This window comes from Channa argus, chromosome 3, assembly GCF_033026475.1.
Source record: "Channa argus isolate prfri chromosome 3, Channa argus male v1.0, whole genome shotgun sequence".
Lineage (NCBI taxonomy): Eukaryota > Metazoa > Chordata > Actinopteri > Anabantiformes > Channidae > Channa > Channa argus.
The window spans coordinates 16,774,915-16,792,447 of NC_090199.1; the positions used below are offsets into that span (position 1 = coordinate 16,774,915).

The 17,533-nt window shown below is 38.1% G+C and overlaps 1 protein-coding gene across 3 annotated transcripts; it reads right to left on the reverse strand.

Moving 5' to 3' along the window:
- Window positions 1–513: 513 nt before the first annotated feature.
- septin3 (septin 3) lies at window positions 514–15,193 on the reverse strand. Of its 3 annotated transcripts, none has more exons than XM_067497283.1 (10): window positions 14,910–15,193; window positions 9,397–9,795; window positions 9,150–9,278; window positions 5,820–5,901; window positions 5,456–5,593; window positions 4,746–4,863; window positions 3,907–4,002; window positions 3,383–3,479; window positions 3,209–3,260; window positions 514–2,860 (listed from the first exon to the last, which is right to left on the reverse strand). In XM_067497283.1, exons 1-10 carry the CDS (start codon window positions 15,169–15,171, stop codon window positions 2,731–2,733), a joined length of 1,503 nt encoding a protein of 500 aa, XP_067353384.1. In that variant the 5' UTR covers window positions 15,172–15,193; the 3' UTR covers window positions 514–2,730. The 3 variants fall into 3 exon arrangements, with proteins under 3 accessions (XP_067353384.1, XP_067353386.1, XP_067353385.1); XM_067497285.1 differs by lacking the exon at window positions 14,910–15,193 and adding an exon at window positions 14,540–14,713; XM_067497284.1 differs by lacking the exon at window positions 14,910–15,193 and adding an exon at window positions 12,084–12,223.
- Window positions 15,194–17,533: the final 2,340 nt, after the last annotated feature.

Consider the following 17,533-nt stretch of genomic DNA (forward strand, 5'->3'; position numbering starts at 1 on the left):
TAATTATGCATTAAATATTATGTTGATAGAAACGAAAATGTTATATTCTTTTTGTTATTTCAAACTAAGGGGATGCAAAGTTTTGCACTCTATGTGAACTCATCCAAGCAGTGTATGATAGATATCAAATGTAATTTTCTGTACCATAGCAGTTCTCTTCGACTGGCATTCCCACTAACCCCTACAGCTTGCTTTGCAGATGCATTCAACTCATACAGTCAGAAAAGGATGCATTTTCCTTTGCATCATTTAGTAATCTATCTTTGTAGTTAGTTAGCTTTAGAAGTTATACTAACAATTTCAAGCTTCTCATTTATAGATAAAGTAAACACAAAATGTTAAATATAATTATATAACTATAATGGTAAATATAATTATATATAACTATATTATATATAAATCTCTCAATTTTAGAAATATTCGGGCTAATTTGAACATTTTAAAGATTTGACACATTTACAATGTAAATCCATCATTGCTGAGGCACAGAGGAGAAAAAACAAACTTTCAAAAAACATGGAAATGTGTTTTTATTAAATAAATAAATTACAACAATAAGACAATAATGTAAAAATAACTCAAAATAAGACAGGAAACTATATCTCTTTGTCTCACTATGACTGAAAAAAAAGTGGTTACTAAATATATTTACATTGTATAGTTCTACTGATTATAATGAATGAGTGATATGTAGAGAGTTGGCCATCAGTTTAGTTACAGCAGTGCTTTACCTCATAGTATAGCAATTTAATTTACACATCACACATTCAGAAATAGCAGATAAGTTCATGTAAAGTTGCAGTTATGTGTTGACCAATTGGCTGTGAAAAAACAGGCAACATGGATACAAGTATGCACACATAAACACTGTTTAAATTTTCTGCTTCAAAACTTTTGACTGCACTTAAATCACACGCAACCATTACCATTTTATTAATTTCATATCAAAATCACACAAACATATTCACGTATAAAATGATGATGATTAATAAAACTGATAGATATTGAAAGTTACTTATAGTTTTGGCATCTTTGTGCTCTACTGCAGACAGTGCATGAGTGAGCAGTATAAATCTTTAGTTCCTGAAGAAAATTGGTAAACATATTTACGAGTAAACTGATTGGAACATTGAGAGTATACTATTGGGACAATTTTTTCTTGTAAACTTCATCTGGATTTATCAGCTTATGATATAAAAAAATTTACCTAAAAAGCTCAGCAGCCTGAATGTCAGCAGAGGACAAATAACTGTCATTCCTATTATGAATTTATGTGTCAGAGTGCTGCCACCAACTGGTGAATAGGAGGAATCTAAAACTGCCTAACACAAAAGGTTAGTTTCAAATGCAAAATACTTTTCTTGTCTCTGAGTGAGAACTATGCTTCATAATATTTAGCATGGCACAAGACATTAAACTTAAAATATTAATATTATTCAATCGTTTGTTTAATTCTCATCTGGTATATCATGATTAGAGATACACACATTTAAACCAGTAACTTTTTGGGTCTGCAAATATTTTCACAAATAGCCAGCGAGGCCATTCATTGAGGAGGAAATCAAAAATCAACTAAGCCTAACCGATAAACACTTGAGTAAAGGCTATGGGTTTTCGAGAACTGCTTTAACCTACTATTACTGCTGCTTTATAAATGTATATGAAATTCAAATGTTTCTTTTTTGGAAGGCTAGACCATGCAACTCTTCTAAATTATCAATTATTTAAATGCTGAAGGCTTTTAATAACATTAAAAAGGATGAATGGTGTCCCTTCAGGTAGAAATACATGGCAATGTTAGTCTGAATCAAAATAAAATGCAATTGTTATCTAAAACCACAAACCTGTTTTCTAATCATAGTCTAGTGTCATTATAAAGACGCAGTTAATAAACAGTGGACAACACTTCCTTCCTCTATACCCACTGATGTGTAACTAAACATATCGTGCTGCATCATTCCAACTTTTTCAGTTGGTATTTGCACTGAATTAAGGTGAATCATGGAATCACAGAATCTGCATTATGCACAGTCACACTCCCCATCAACTCCTTAATTACACACACAATGCTGCCCACATTTTATATGTTACTTATTTTGCAGTTCTTTTATCTTAGTATGCAGGTCTGCACACACAAAAATGGAAAGTCATTTAAAATAGGGCAGGGAAACTTTAGAGAATAATATTTGTTAGGCTTTCCTGACAGACTTTCCTAAAGTGAACAGTTGCTGCTGAGAAAAAGAAAGCAATTTGTAGAGGGTTAGTTGCAGAGCTGGCTCAGCTTTCTGTTACACACAATAATTATCTTTTTAATAGTTAAAGCAAGTCATTTATTTGTCAGAATTCAGACATATTTTTTATGCATAATGTCCTGGATGATGACAAATAATGAGGCATTGGCTGTAAATAAAAAATTTGTTTTAGGGTGGCACTAGGGTTTTAGGCTGGGACTGTCCTTCAATACCGAGTTTAAAAGAATGACTTTGAATGCAACTAGAGGGACGTTCATATGTGTCAAGTTGATGAGGGGGAGAAAGCAGTTAACAATGGGTGGAGTCTGGAATCCGAAAAAAGGACATGATTAAATGACATCTATTTTTACATATTTAAAATGTTTTCCAGGCATGCAGCAATGCTGTAGTGCCAATGATTACAATATTCTGTAGATTCATCTACTTGCTTAACGGCACTGTTTTATTGTCACTCTGTTAGAATTACTCGTTTGAATAACTACAGGTTGCTTTCTTGGGTGTCACTGGAGGATATGGGGTGCAGACCTCCATTCTCGTTCAGTCTCTTGGCACGGTAAGTTTCATAGTGAATGTTATGAGTGACCTCCTTCAAATCCTGGAGATGAGACCTAAATAAGATGGACAGAAACACACGATGGGCATGTTACTTGTTATATAAATCTGCACTACTGTGTTTTTGAAATACAGTAAAGTGTGTTTTTATTTTTAGTTTCAGACCAAGGAGGCAATGTAAACTAATAGGATTTCCAAGTCTGCAAAATTTAAAATTGTGTTTATGTTAAAATATAAAATAATATTCTCCATGACACTATTAAAACATTTACTCCCACAGATTTTTAAAAATGACTAAAAGAGAGTCAGTTTGTAAGTTTCTCAATTTGGTGAATGACATGATTTACATGTGTCTCTTAATTCCACTTTGTTGTGTGGCTGTTGAAGTTAAAACAATATTTTACCTGATTAGGAAATCTCTCAGTTGAGCAAATTCACAATGGATGGGATTTTCAACTGTAAACAAAACAAACAAGAACAAATAAACTGGATCTAATATCAGTTGTTTACCACACATAATCAGTATATTTGTGACAAAGAGACTCTAAACATTATTTCATTAGGAAGGTCATACCTACCTTCTACAATTCCCCAAGCTGTCTTCCTCCCCAGAACTCGCTTGCCATTCACTTGATATTCTTTGTCGCTGCCCACCACAGCAAAGGGCATCGCCTCCTATGGACAGAGACATTTAAGCACAGTGTACCTAAGAGAGTCGCACAAGATTCATGAGATGTAACAAATACACAACATGCCCCTGTGATCTGACGTTCTGTTGGGAGGAGGCAGTGTGTGGGAAAGTGATCAAACAAAAACCTGGTGTTTTTAAAGGGGGTGGAATAAAATCAAGGGACAAAGGTATGTGATCTTCCTATGCACTTAAATCTATTTTAAAAAAAAAATCCTTTCTGCTCTTTCTCGCACTTGCATCTCGTGAACTGTGAACACTTTTCTGATAGGACTTTGCTTTGATGTTTTCTCCTTGACTTAGATTTTTGCTTGCCTTGTACCTCACTTCTAAGTCGCTTTAGATAAAAGCATCTGCTAAATGACTAAATGACTAAATGTAAATGTATGTGAAAGAAAGAACACAATCGCTCACTCTGATCTTGTCATTGTCACTTTTGTCCTCCATGTCCTCGTCAAATTCCTTCTGTGGGTAGAATTCAATTCCACTCATCTCCAGCTCCTTCCTTACCTACAGTGCAACAAACAGACAGGAAAACAAACAAACAAGTGTTTATGTAGCACATTTTTGTTTGAACCCTGTTCTTAAATCCCATATTTACCCATCAGTCTGGAAGGGTTTTGGATTAAATTATGGGCCGCACTATTCTAAATGTATGAAGCAGATAATACTAATATTTAAGAGCTAATTAATATGATTGGCTGACATTTTTTATATACATCACATTTACAAACACATTTACGAGTCCCAGATTAAACCTGCAGTAATTGACTTTTTGGACAATGAATGGCAGAAGCTGATGAGACGAAACATTTTAAGCTAAGTGTTGTAAAACCAGAACAATTGAAACGGTGCTAAAATACTGTTTAGAGGTGTAGAGGAGAGATGCAGAGTTAGGTGATAGTTCTCTGTGAAACTCCACCTAAAGCATCCCCTTTAACAGTGCATGTTTTCATTTGTTCAAATACTAAGATGAAGATATGTACAGAGCAGGACATTTGAAAAATATAATCCTCTCTAGTGGGCAAACAATGACAAACAACAATGCCTGTATACGGTGCGTTCGGAAAGTTTTCAGACCCCCTTCACTTTTAAAAATGTTATGTTGCAGCCGGATACTAAAGTTGTTAAAAAAAAAGATTTACACTCAGTCTTCGGTATCTGCAAAAGGAAATAATGGACTGGCCCAACGAAATACAGGGCCAGTCGATTAATCATCTGGATTAAGTGAAATGATTTGGATTGAAACTCACTCGCTGTTTGAACTCCTGTCTCTCCTCGATGGTCATCGTGTCTGCTTTGGCAATGACAGGAATAATGTTGACTGAGTGACTCAAGCGCTTCATAAACTCAATGTCTAACTGCCGCAGTCTGAGAAAAAACAGAGTGGACATAAAAGGAAAGTGAGTTGGAGAGAGTCAAATTTAGGTTAGGTTTACATGCAATAATGAAAGGAGAATCGGGATAACAAATAGAGGGAAGATTTTATTTGTCATGTTTTTCTATGCCTCTTCATCTTCCCTGCTCCAATAGTAATTATAATAGATGTACAGTGTGAATGTTTTCGAGAAGTGGGTTTATCAATGAACAAAGGTGGTGTCCCAGTTATTGTTTATTTGCACACTAAACATCCTGTCGCTCTCAATTACCCTGTTTAAGAAGGATGTGAAACATTGGCCGTACTACACAAGAGACTGTATCCATTTATCCATTAAAGAGCAATTTCACAGTTGTCAGCTAGAGCTAATTGCGAGGACTTCAGAGGAAATAGAGAGCATGGGCTGCGTGCTGGCCGCAATATAAAGTAGCTCACTTAATATAGGGCTTTGTTAATGTTTTTGGATTAAGTCACAAGTGAGGCTATGTGTGTACGGTGTAAATTTACCAAAGACACATCCTTTTTAAAAATCACTTACTGTACTATTACTTTTATAAACTGCAGGTATTATATACAGTAACTCACGAGTGTCCAGTTGGGGAGATGAAATACAGACAGCAGTGAACCCTGGTGTCAGGGATGCGTTTCTTTCTGGTGATGTTGACCTCCTCTTTTAGGAACTTCTCATACTGCTCATTGATGAACTTGGAAATGGGCTCCCAGCTTTGGATAAAAGAGAAGAGGTCAGCTTGAGAGGAAGAGATTACGTGAGAAGAACAAATGAACGTGAGAAAACAAGAAGAAAAAAAACGATTCAGTAAACATGAAATGCACTGTAGTGCTCTTGGGCTAAAATACAAGGTGACAAGTGAGAAATAGCTCTAGGCACAATAAGGCAGTAGTGATGACATGTATAAGGCTTTAATGATCCAGGAGTTGGAAAACCTACCAGTTGTCATTATTTATTAGGTCTCCAAAGCCTGGAGTGTCGACAACTGTCAGCTTCATTTTCACACCACCCTCCTCAATGACTGCAAAAAAAAACAAAAACAGAAAACTTTAACACACCTGATCTTTATTTGTACATTTGAATATTCAATAATTGAACTTTTATGTTCAAAGAAATAATAAAGAAAAGAATTGAAGATAGAAACAGATCAATTATGGATAAATATAATTAATTGGATAAGGGCTTTTTCATATCTGTATTCTTAGCCACACTTGTGCTGCATCAGTCTGCAAACGTCTTTCGCTGGCAAGGGCATAATACTGTTAGGTCACTGACAACTGCAGGCGATATGCGCATGCTCATGTTAACTGTAGCAAGACAACAGAGAGCCCAGTCCAGGGGTTTGACATATCACCACTATGATGGTGCTGGTTAATCCCACATGTATGTAAATCCCATTTCAGATGCATGATGAACACTGTACTGCGGGCTACATAATGAAGAGTCTAACTGATTTTATACACTGCGTGGTGTGCAAAGCTGTCCACCGCAATGACTGACTTGATGCTAATGTTGGGGAGGGGCGTCAAACATTTTTAAATGTGACTCACAGTGGCTTTAAATAGGAGTCTGCTATGAATCTGAGAAAATGTGAGCCTCTTTTGGAACTGAAATCATGGCTGACGGTTGCTGCTCAGTTCTGTTTATTGTACCAGAAACTTGTGACTTAATAAAGGTAATGTACTGCTCTTCAACGGAGCAGAAAGAGCAGAAAATACCTTTCTGCTCTTTTTTGCACTTGCATCTCATGAAATGTAAACACTTTTTTCATAGGACTTTGTTTTGATGTTTTCTCCTCGACTTAGATGGTTGCTTGCTTTGTACCTCGCTTGTAAGTCTCTTTGGATAAAAGCGTCTGCTAAATGACCAAATGTAAATGTAAAGTAATGTAAATGTAACATTGTTTGCCAGTAACAAATTTAGCTATTTATACCTTGTCAGCTATCAGCAGGGGACATCGATTGTTAAATCGAATTGGCATAAGCTGCGGTACCAAACCCTTTAGGCTTCACCTTTACTATTATGTAAAGTCTAACATGTACGCATTAGGCTCCACAATGCCTAGATCCAGAAACCAGACACATATATCTATGTAAGAGTTTGCCTTTGATTTTGTTAGAATAGAAGACTTGGAGTTACTTTTTTCAGATATTGTATTATATAGGAAACACATATACAGACAAACAGAAAAGTTAAGTTAAGGTAAGTTAAAGTCTGCAAGATGATGGAAGTCCATCAAGCCATCTAATATCTGTAATCACTTATGCTGTTAAGGGTTGCAGGGACTGAAGTCTATCCCAGCTGTTTGGGCATGAGGCAGGATACACCCTGGACAGGTCAGCAGTTTATCTGACACGGAGAGACACACAGACACACAACTATTCACGCACACTTTCATACCTATGGGCAATTTGGAGCCTCTAATTAACCTACCATACATGTCTTTGGAATGTGGGAGGAACACCTGGAGCAAACCCACCGCATCACAGGGGAGAACATGCAAACTCCACAAGGAAAGGCCACAGTCAGCCAGGGATGCAAACCCACAACCTTCTAGCTGTATAATTGTTATAATGCACATATAATTGTTTCTAGCAGCAGCACTAACCAGTCCACCACTCTGTTGCCCAAATGATGGAAGTGTGTGTGTTTCAAAAGTCTGTAAAAACAAAGTTAAATTACAGTGAGCCACATCTGTGATGAAACCACAGCATGTATGTAAATAAACATTATCTGATTGGAAGGTCAACAAATTTGCATAAACTGCGTTTCAGTTTTCACTATGAAAAACCCCACAGTTACAGACAGCAGTGCTTTAGTTTAAAAAACAATCAATGAAAAAAGATTTTTTTAACGAGCGTTTTAGTCATGAAGGAGAAGTAGAAATAGGGTCAAGCTATTTATTACGGAACATCCATGTATATAATTTAACTCAATGAAAAAGGCACACTCTGCTAAAGAAATATGCTGCTGTGAGAAAATCATCATTTGATATTTTAATATCACCCTAGACCATGTCACAGCCCTGTATGTTTTGACCTATTCTGCTATTGGCTTTACCGTCCTCAGGACTTTTTCTGGACAATGTCACAAACTGTCATTCCACCATCAGGTTACCTTTCCTCAGTACACTGGGGGTAGGAGGGCACAGACTGGGATAGGACTGAGTGTCATTTTCTCCTGTTCCTGTTTTCCCCCTGTGAAGGACTTTTCTTGCATTATTCACATGTTTTAGACTCTACATAGATTTTTGGGGGGTGTATATCTCATCTGGATATTTTCCACAGTGACTATCTTTTTTCGTACAGATTGCAACATATTTACACAAGGGGGGGTATAATACTAAAAAGACAGCAACTTAGAAGATATTTGGATTTATAGGTTTTGCCTGCCATCACTTACAGGATACTATAAACTGTTCAGTCATTATTTATACTGGGAAACTAATTGCTGTATTAAGGCAGAGTTAATAATGTGTTAATCTAGTCATTAATATTCTTCATCATATTTCCTGTTGTCAGCCTGCCAGTTTAAGACCTTGTTATTCCCTCTTGTGTTGCAGTAATCTCTTGGTCCTCCTGCCATTTAGCACCACCTGAACTTCACACCCACCTGCATAGCTGTTATTAATCTCCTCTGTATGTTTATGTGCAGAAATCAGGCCCCCCAGAAATTTGTGATGTCAGAAATTTATCAAACTGTTACTGATCCCTGTGAATTCAACATGATCTTGCAGTTTAAAACAATATAAAAACATTGCAACATGCATTACAGTATTTTTGGAAAAGCATAGGCTTTCACATTAAAAAAAGGTCTGCAAAATCCTAGAGGGTCTGATATATATACACACAGCCTGAATCATTTTGCAAAGAGACTGGGCTGAGCACATAGCCTCTCTGTGTGCGTGTGTGTGTGTGTGTGTGTGTGTGTGTGTGTGTATATATATATATATATATATATATATATATATATATATATATATATATATATTTTGTTTGGACAATTATTTTAGGTAAATGTTTTTTAGAAGAACCATCTCATGAAACCATGAGAGCACATGAAAACAACTGCCCAATAAATAATAAACATCTGTTTGTCTATTGAGTGTACTACCAGTTCTAACATTAGGTTGACAGCCACAATAAACCAATGATCAAAGTGCCTGCTGGAGAGTCAGAAGCTAACCTGGTAGCTGCCAAGCTGACTTGAAACATTGTTAAATTCAATGGGACTAAAATAAGAACAAGAGCGGTGTCTCTCTGTACTCACCATGAGACACTGCTTTGATCTCCACTGTTTTGGGGATCTTCTCATCACGAGCCCACCCTGTGCTCCTTCTGCTCACCTGGGACTTGAACAAGGTGTTCACAAGAGTTGACTTTCCCAAACCGCTGTGACCTAAGGTGAGAAAGAAGACAAAAGTATAAGAAAAAACATATTGACAGACAGTTTCCTGGCATGGATGAGGAGATTTCATCAGGAACAAAACTCAGAGACAAATCCCACTGTCACTCACCTACTACCATAATATTGAAATCAAAGCCTGTCTTCATTGTCTTCTTCCTCATCTGCTCAATGATGGTGTCAATACCAATGTACCCCAGCAAAGTGGATCCCCCGCTAGAGATGTTGGAGCCTCCGTGGCCATGACCTCCGCTGTGTGTTGCAGTGTGAACCCCACCGAGGCCTGCAGCGTGGCCAACACTGTGTACCACACTGCCTCCAAGGGATGGGCCATGACTCCCGATGGGAACTGGAATCCCACTTGGAGGAGGAGCAGAGACACCACCTCCTACTCCAATGCCTGGCCCTTGGGGTGGGAAGGAGCTGGAAGGGGAAGGAGCCCCCACATTTGGGGGTTTGGCTGGGACAGCTGGTTTGGGTCTGACTTCTGGAGGAACTATGTCTGACATGTCTACAGAGCCATCAGAGAGGAGGTTAAAAATACATTTTTAATTAGCAGAAAATATTGACTTGAGTAAGAGAAGTAGCTCACTAGAGCATCTTAGGCCTATTTTAACTTTACTAATACTCCTAATATCAGTATCTGCTTCATACAGTTAAGGTTACAGTAAGCGCCTCAGTATTGTCAGATAACCCAAGGTCATGTTGGTATTGGGTGATAACCCTAACTGTAAAAATGAATTCATTATATATTTTCGAAGCAAAAATGGCAAAACATCACTCGCTCCAACTTTTCAAATTGGAATATTAGATTGTTCCTAGTCTCCTGTGATAATAAACATAATGCCTTGAATGCTCAAACTGAATCATCTAAAGACGTCCTCATGGAATTTGGGAACTGGAACAGACCTTTCACAAACAGAAAACATTAGGCACATCATAAAATGAAAAATCTGGCATCAAAGGCCCAGGATTGTTGAGCAGCTAGAATCCTGCATCAGACAACTGAATGGGACAACATTCCTCTCGAAAATCTCTAGTTACTGGTCTCCTCAGTTACCAGAATTTTACAGCCAGTTGTTAAAAAAGATCTGTAAATCATCTGTAAAAAGATGTTAAAAATATTTCATTTTCAACATCTGACATGTTGTTTATGTTCTATTGTAAATAAAATATGGGTCGATAAGATTTGCAAATCATTGCATTCTGTTTTTATTTACATTTTACACATCTTCCCAACTCCATCTTCTGTTTTTGGAATAAGGGTTGTATGAAACAGTGAAGCAGACAGTGCAGGCAGATGGTAACAGTAACAGATAGGAGGCTGAGCCAACATGTTGATAACCTTGGCCCTTTAGGGTGTACACATGGAACAGCCTTCTGCCATAAGCCAGTGGATTCAGATCATACACGTCATTAAGGAAGTCGCTTTCACTTTGATTTACAGCACTCAGTGGTCAGGCAGCTCTGCTCCCTGCTCTGCTTCTCACTGTCTTTAAACTAGGGACAGAGCCAGTGGCGTAGCCCCATTCCTGTTGTTGGCTTATTAGTATAGTGGGTGGATTACTGAACAGGTCTACTAGGTACAGACCCTGGACCCCTGGACCAGAACCGCTGTATCATGTAAGTGTTATCATTTCTTGCTCCAAAGTTTAATATTAGGATTACAGTTCATGGTCATTACATGTTTCCTGTCCTAAATGTTTAAATGTGAGCCTTGAGCTGCAATAATTAGTTTTTTGACCAACAACCAATAATTATTAAATGCATAATTAACTATTTTCACAATCAATATTCAAATTGTAGCAATTTTTATCATCGGTCTAGCAAAATTATCAAAAAGACACATTCCAATGTGAGCATTTCCCTACAGTATGTTAAAACTTTTAGAGTAGAAATATGCCCCAAAACATACAGTATCCTATCGAGAAAAGGTGCAGCTGATGCCTCACGCAATGTCAAACTCAATGAACTGCACACCCAGCCGTGCAGAAATGCATTTCTATCCAATCTGTGAATTTCAACTATTTCTGATTGACTAATAGAATGTGTAGCATTCTCAGTTGTTATAAATATATAGTGACCAACACACGAGGGGCTGTACAGAGCATGGCAGAGAGTAGAAGAGAATAGCAGAGCAGACAGCAGGATGGTTGGAGCAACAGAGTTGATTGATTTTGGTTTACATGCTAGCGTGGCTTAAACTGCATGTTGTAGCTTTAAAGTGAACATTTCAAGGTTGGGATCATTGGTTGGACAAAATAAGATTTTTAAGCAAGACATCAATTGTCATTAGACTTTGAGCTTTACAATTTTCTGATGAATGTTTTTTTTTAAAGACCAAGCATCAAATTGTGAAAATAATATTAGCAATAGAAATTATTCCTTAGTAACATAAATTAGCTGTAGCCCTGCTTAACATATCTATGCTCAAATAACAAATGTGCCACCATTTTTAAAATTTGGCTCCATTATGGCCCAAACTTTATAAACACGCCCCTGCTCCCTACACATATACACTAACAGTACACTCACAGAAAAACAGATTTCGGCATTTATGTTGAGCTAAATACTGCACTGAAACATGCGGTCTCTGCTGGGTTCCCTGGTTAACGGTCCCTTTTGGAGTCAAGTCAAACCTTTATCTGTTTCAATACAACACACGAGTTTAGCTCCATCACAGCCTGTCGACCCCATTGTCTCTCTCCTCTCACGCTGGATAACAGCAGCTAGCAGCAGCAGCAGCCCCGTGTTAGCTGCTAGCTACAGGCTCGGCGGAGCGCTGTCACACTTACTGACCTGCTAATCCGCTGGAGGAAGGAAGAAGACGGGCTGTGTGTTTTCTGAAAGATCTACCGTCGCCCCGGGTCCAAACACAAATGATGTATATCCAACAAACCGGTGAGAATAAGAGTAGCGGTCATGTGAGGAGCCTGGATACCTCTGCTCTCCTTCCCTCTGGCCGTGAGCCCCCCTTCTCCGTTACCAAGGCGACAAGAGGAGAGGGTGTGGGGAGATGCAGGGCGCAGGCGCAGTGTCACCATCTCAGAGGGACAGCTTTTTTTGGTACAGCGTCTTCTGTCAGCGATGTAGACTATTAATAGGGACCATTTTGGACTGTTTTGTAATTAGGTAAACATAGATCCGGTTTAGCTTTAATCGAAAGTGCACTAAGCTTCTCAAAAATCTTCTTTGTGGTAAAACACAAGGAAGGAGAAGTAGGGAGATAAAGTATTTAGCAAAGCATTGGTGGAATAAGTTGTTATCTTTTTGAGACGAGCAAAAATACAATTACAGCACTGTAATTGTATTTATTTACGTAGTTAAGTCCTGCATTAGACCCCAATTCCCCAAAAGTTGGATGTGTACGTAAATAAAAACGTAAATAAAATAAACGGAAATAAAAACAAAATGCAATGATTTGCCATTCTGATCAAACCATATTTTGTTCACAGTAGAACCTTAACAACATATTAGATGTTGAAACTGAGACATTTTACCATTTCATTGTAACCTACAGTATATCATCAAAAGATCCAGAGAATCAGGAGGAATCTCTGTGCGCAAGGGACAAGGCTGAAGGTCAAAATTGAATGCGTGTGATCTTTGGGCCCTCAGGTGCAACTGCTTTAAAAACAGGCCTGATTCTCTACTGGACATCACTGCATGGGCTCAGGAACACTTCCAGATATCACTGTCTGTGAACACAATTTGCTGTACAAGCCACAAATGTAAGTTAAAGCTGTATCATGCAAAAAAGAAGCCACATGTGAACATTAAGCAGAGACACTGCTGTGTTTTCTGGGCCAAAGCTCATTTAAAATGGTCTGAGGCAAAATGGAAAACTGTTCTGTGGTCAGATGAATAAAAATTTGAAATTCTTTTTGGAAACCATGGATGCCTTGTCCTGTGGACTAAAGAGATGAGAGACAATCCAGCTTGTTATCAGCAGACAGTTCAAAAGTCTTTATCTCTGATGGTATGGGGGTGCATTAGTACCTATGGTTTGGGCAGCTTACACATCTGGAAAAACACCACCAATGCTGAAAAGTACATAGAGGTTTTAGAGCAACATATGCTCATCCAGACAATGGCTCTTTCAGGAAAGGCCTTGCACATTTCAACAAGCCAATGGTAAACCACATACTGCATTCATCACAACAGCATGGCTTTGCAAAAGAAAAGTCCAGACCTTTCACCAACAGAAAACATTTGGCACATCATAAAATAAAAAATCTGGCCACAAAGGCCCAGGATATGAATGGGACAACATTCCTCTCCTACAACTCCAGCAACTGGTCTCCTACCTTCCCAGACTTTTACAGACATGCTACAAAATGGTAAACATCCAGCCCTGTTCCAACTTTTTTGAGATGTGTTGTGAGATGTGTTAATATGTTGTTTATATTCTATTGTGAATAAAATATGGGTTGATGAGATTTGCAAATCATTGTATTCTATTTTTATTTTTATTTGCAGATCCTCCCAACTTTTTTGGAATTGGGGTTGTAGTAATTGTAAAAAATGTAGAATATTTGTTTATTTTCTGAAAATGCTACAAATGTCTTTTAATTTTTATTTTGAACTGTTACTGAATTCACATATAGTATATATTTTCACATATATAGTCATAGAGATCCATCTCCATTACAACTGAACATAAATACAGCTGGGAAACAACGCTTTCACCTTTTTTGTTACTGACACTGACACGGCAGAAGTAACTTACATTAAATCATTTGGTATTTTAGTTTGAATTTAAGAACATTGTAAACAATACAGTAATCGATTAATTTTCTACTTGCATGATGTCTCTCAGCGTTGTTGACATGGTTTACTGTTTTCTTAACCTTTTTCTATACTTAGCCAAGCTAACCCTTTAAAGTATATGGTATGTTGTTAATTGCTAATAATGTTGTATGTTACATGTGTGTATTTTCTTGCTGGTTAGATTATGTGACCTGTTAATGCTCCCTTTTTGGTCCAATTACTCTTGTAATTCAGGTTACTAAGCACAAACTAACTCAAATTAACAAGAAATTAACTAAAAATAACATGCCTCATAATAATCTTGGGAACCTCAGGAGGAATCCCCTACATTTATACTTTGTAGTGCTTGTTTTCTTCCTCTGTGTCATGATATTACAAAAGGTTTCACTTGTACAGTTTCATATTAACCAGCAGCAATTACACAATATTTGCAGATGTTTAACAGAAAGATTCTTTAAAGCATTTAGCCATGTCACAGTACTCACACTATCTCTGAGTTTCTCTCCTTTCACGCATCTCTAGTTTTCCTTTTTTGCACGTTTTCATTGTTTCTTTGTTTCAGTGGAAAGCTGTTTTGGCAAGTTTTCTTGTACAAGTCACTTTGATAGAGTCTGCTAACCAGCGCTGCCACCTCTTTCTTCAGCGTGTCTGTTACTCTACTGATAAGCAGTGGCATTTTGAATCCCTCTGCTATCCTCTTTGACCACCCCCTTGTTTGAGATCCCACCCCTTTACATAGAACATTATTTCAATAAAAGATTAAAAAGCAAAAGATAAAAGAACTTGCATCATGTATGCTTTGATGTGTTTGCTGAATCTTTGGGTTAGTCTTTCACTGGATATCTCTGTACTCACCCACATACACTGAACCAGGGTAATACATGGTGACGTAATAGGGGTCCTCTGGTTCGTCCATGATAAATGCTCTGTCTGCTGAAGAGTATTGTGGCTGAAGCAAAGCCGCTGTCTCTTCTGGTCTCTGGTACACACTGTGTTGTGGTTGGGATGGCAGGACCCCTTTTGAAATTATGCCAGATCTGTTAGTGCTGAATGGGCGGTGGGCCACAGATGGAGACCAGCTTTTCTCTAAAGGAGATTCTAGTTTCTCCTCAGGCATTACACAATGTTCAGGACGTGCAAAATTATCTTTTTTGTTCAGTCCTGTGTCGCTGAGTTTCACTTCCTGGTGCACTTTCGTTTGCCCAGGAGACTGCTTGAGATCTAAAGGATATTTTTGTGATTGAGGGGCAGGTTTTTGAGAGCTTTCAGTCTGTGATATGGTGCACTCAGCAGAGGCAGCCCGGGAGGCTTCCTGTGTTTGAGGTGCCACCAGATACGTCTTAAGTCGATTTAATCTGTTTGCACACTGAGAGGCTGCTGCTTTCTGGTCGATGTCTCTTGACTTGCAGCTGTAATCCTTTGAAAGACATGTGGATTGAGTCTCTGAGCTCAGCACATTCATCTGGGCAGTTTGTCTCTGAGCCTTCAACCAGACTCTCTGTTTCTGTAGGGACTGGATGTTTTGAGTTGCACCAGTGTGTGAACTGTTTTCCTCCTGAGGTCTCCTGAGAATAGTGTCTGATAGAAACCTTGTATCCACTTTCTTTTGACTGTTCAACTCAAAATTTCTTCTCCTTGTCTCAATATTTGGTGAAGCAGTTGACTGACTGACACAGAGAGGGTGTGTGGAAAATGTTGTTTTAGGAGAGATTGGTAAAGCTGCACCTCTCTGAGAATACATATGTTCAGACTGATGACTGGAGGCAAAACCTGCAGTTTGAGCACGAGGCCTCTTTGAAGGATAGTCTGAACATTTCCTCTGAAGATTGAAGCTCGGCTCTTTGGGCAGTTCATCAAATACGGAGTGATATTCTCTGTGAACAACATTAATAGACTTGATCCCTTCAGACTCTGTAAGAGAGTTTTGTTTTCCTGTCGCTCCACTTGGCAGGAATTCCAGTTGCTGTTTGATATTGAATTTGGGTTTAGGGATTGCAGTGAACTCTAAATTCATCTCTTGTTGCTTTTGTTTATCCTGTACAATATTTTCAATTTTACTTTTCTCTTGAAAGAAGCAGGGAGTGTCCGATGTGGCTGCTTGACTTTGGGACTTCGAATAAGTCTGATGTCCAGTCTCTCTTCTCATCATGGGACAAGATCTTCTCAATGCAGGATGAGTGAAGTGCAGTAAAGCTTCTTGGTTGAGAATCTCATGCTTTGTCTCATTGGAGCAACTTTGTTTAGGTTCACTTTTTGCATTTGAAATGGTTATTGATTTAGCACGTCTTTCTTTAGCAACAGGAGAAGGCTGCTTGGCTCCTTGGCCATCTGAACTCATCCCTTGGAAGAGGGACGTTGGAGAGGAACTCAGTCTGGGTGTTGGGACGATCAGAGTCGGAGATACACTTGGCTTTGGCTGAGAGACTAACAGAAACAGATCAGTCAACTGTGAGGCGGGGAGAGAATTACTTGGCTTTGGTGTCAGAGTGGAGGGAGTGGGAGAGGAATTTGGCTTTGGAGCAAGACACATGGAGGTACTGGGCTTTGCAGAGAGAGTTGGAGAGTAGTATGTTTTGGGTTTGGTTCTTGGGAGGGTTGAAGCTCTTTCTCCTTGCTGACATGACTTACTCCAAGAGGAGTGATCGGATCTCTTGGAAGAACAAATTGGAATAAAAGATCTGGAGCTAAAAGATGGAAGAAAAAAAATCAACTTTGAAATTAATTCAATATAGATTTTACATTGTGGTATAACACCAAAAATACAGCTAGGATACAAACTACAGCTCAAACCACCTGTCAGTACTTGTCTGTTTTGTGTTGTGTTTATCATAGATGAATCCCTTCTCATCAAATGATGGGATCTGAATTGCTTTCTTCTTGATGACAGGAGAAGAGAGTGGGAATGGAGGGGACAAACAGACTGATGGATGTTCCTTGGTTTGTCTAGAGGAAACAGCTACTTCAGGCATCAAAGGTTCCAGGCGGTCAAAAACACTCATTCTGTTTTTAATAAGTTTTGGGGAGAGAGATGGAAAAACAGAAACAAACAAACCAAAAAAAAAAAAAAGATTTAGACTGATGTACACAGAGAAATGAAGAAAATCAGAAGAGTCAGATGAAATAATTTCCCACATTTCTGCAAGTGTCAAAGTTTGTGACAGGGATGGAATATTCAAATACACCAGTGCATGTAAAATAAGTGTTTTGGTAATTATTTATAAATAATAATTAATTATTAAGCAAAAAGCCTGGCATTATACTGTTGCAGTTGTTCTAGTTTATTTTATCTCTATCCAATTAACAATAACGCATCTTTTTTTTTATAACTTCCTATTATTTATCCATAATCACATATAATTGAAATACATGTAACTTGCTTAACAAGTACTGTAAATGTTGTTTAGTAAATTACTTTCTTTCAGTTAATCCATTCTAATCAACTGTGCCACTGCATGACACACATCTTCAAAGAAAAATAC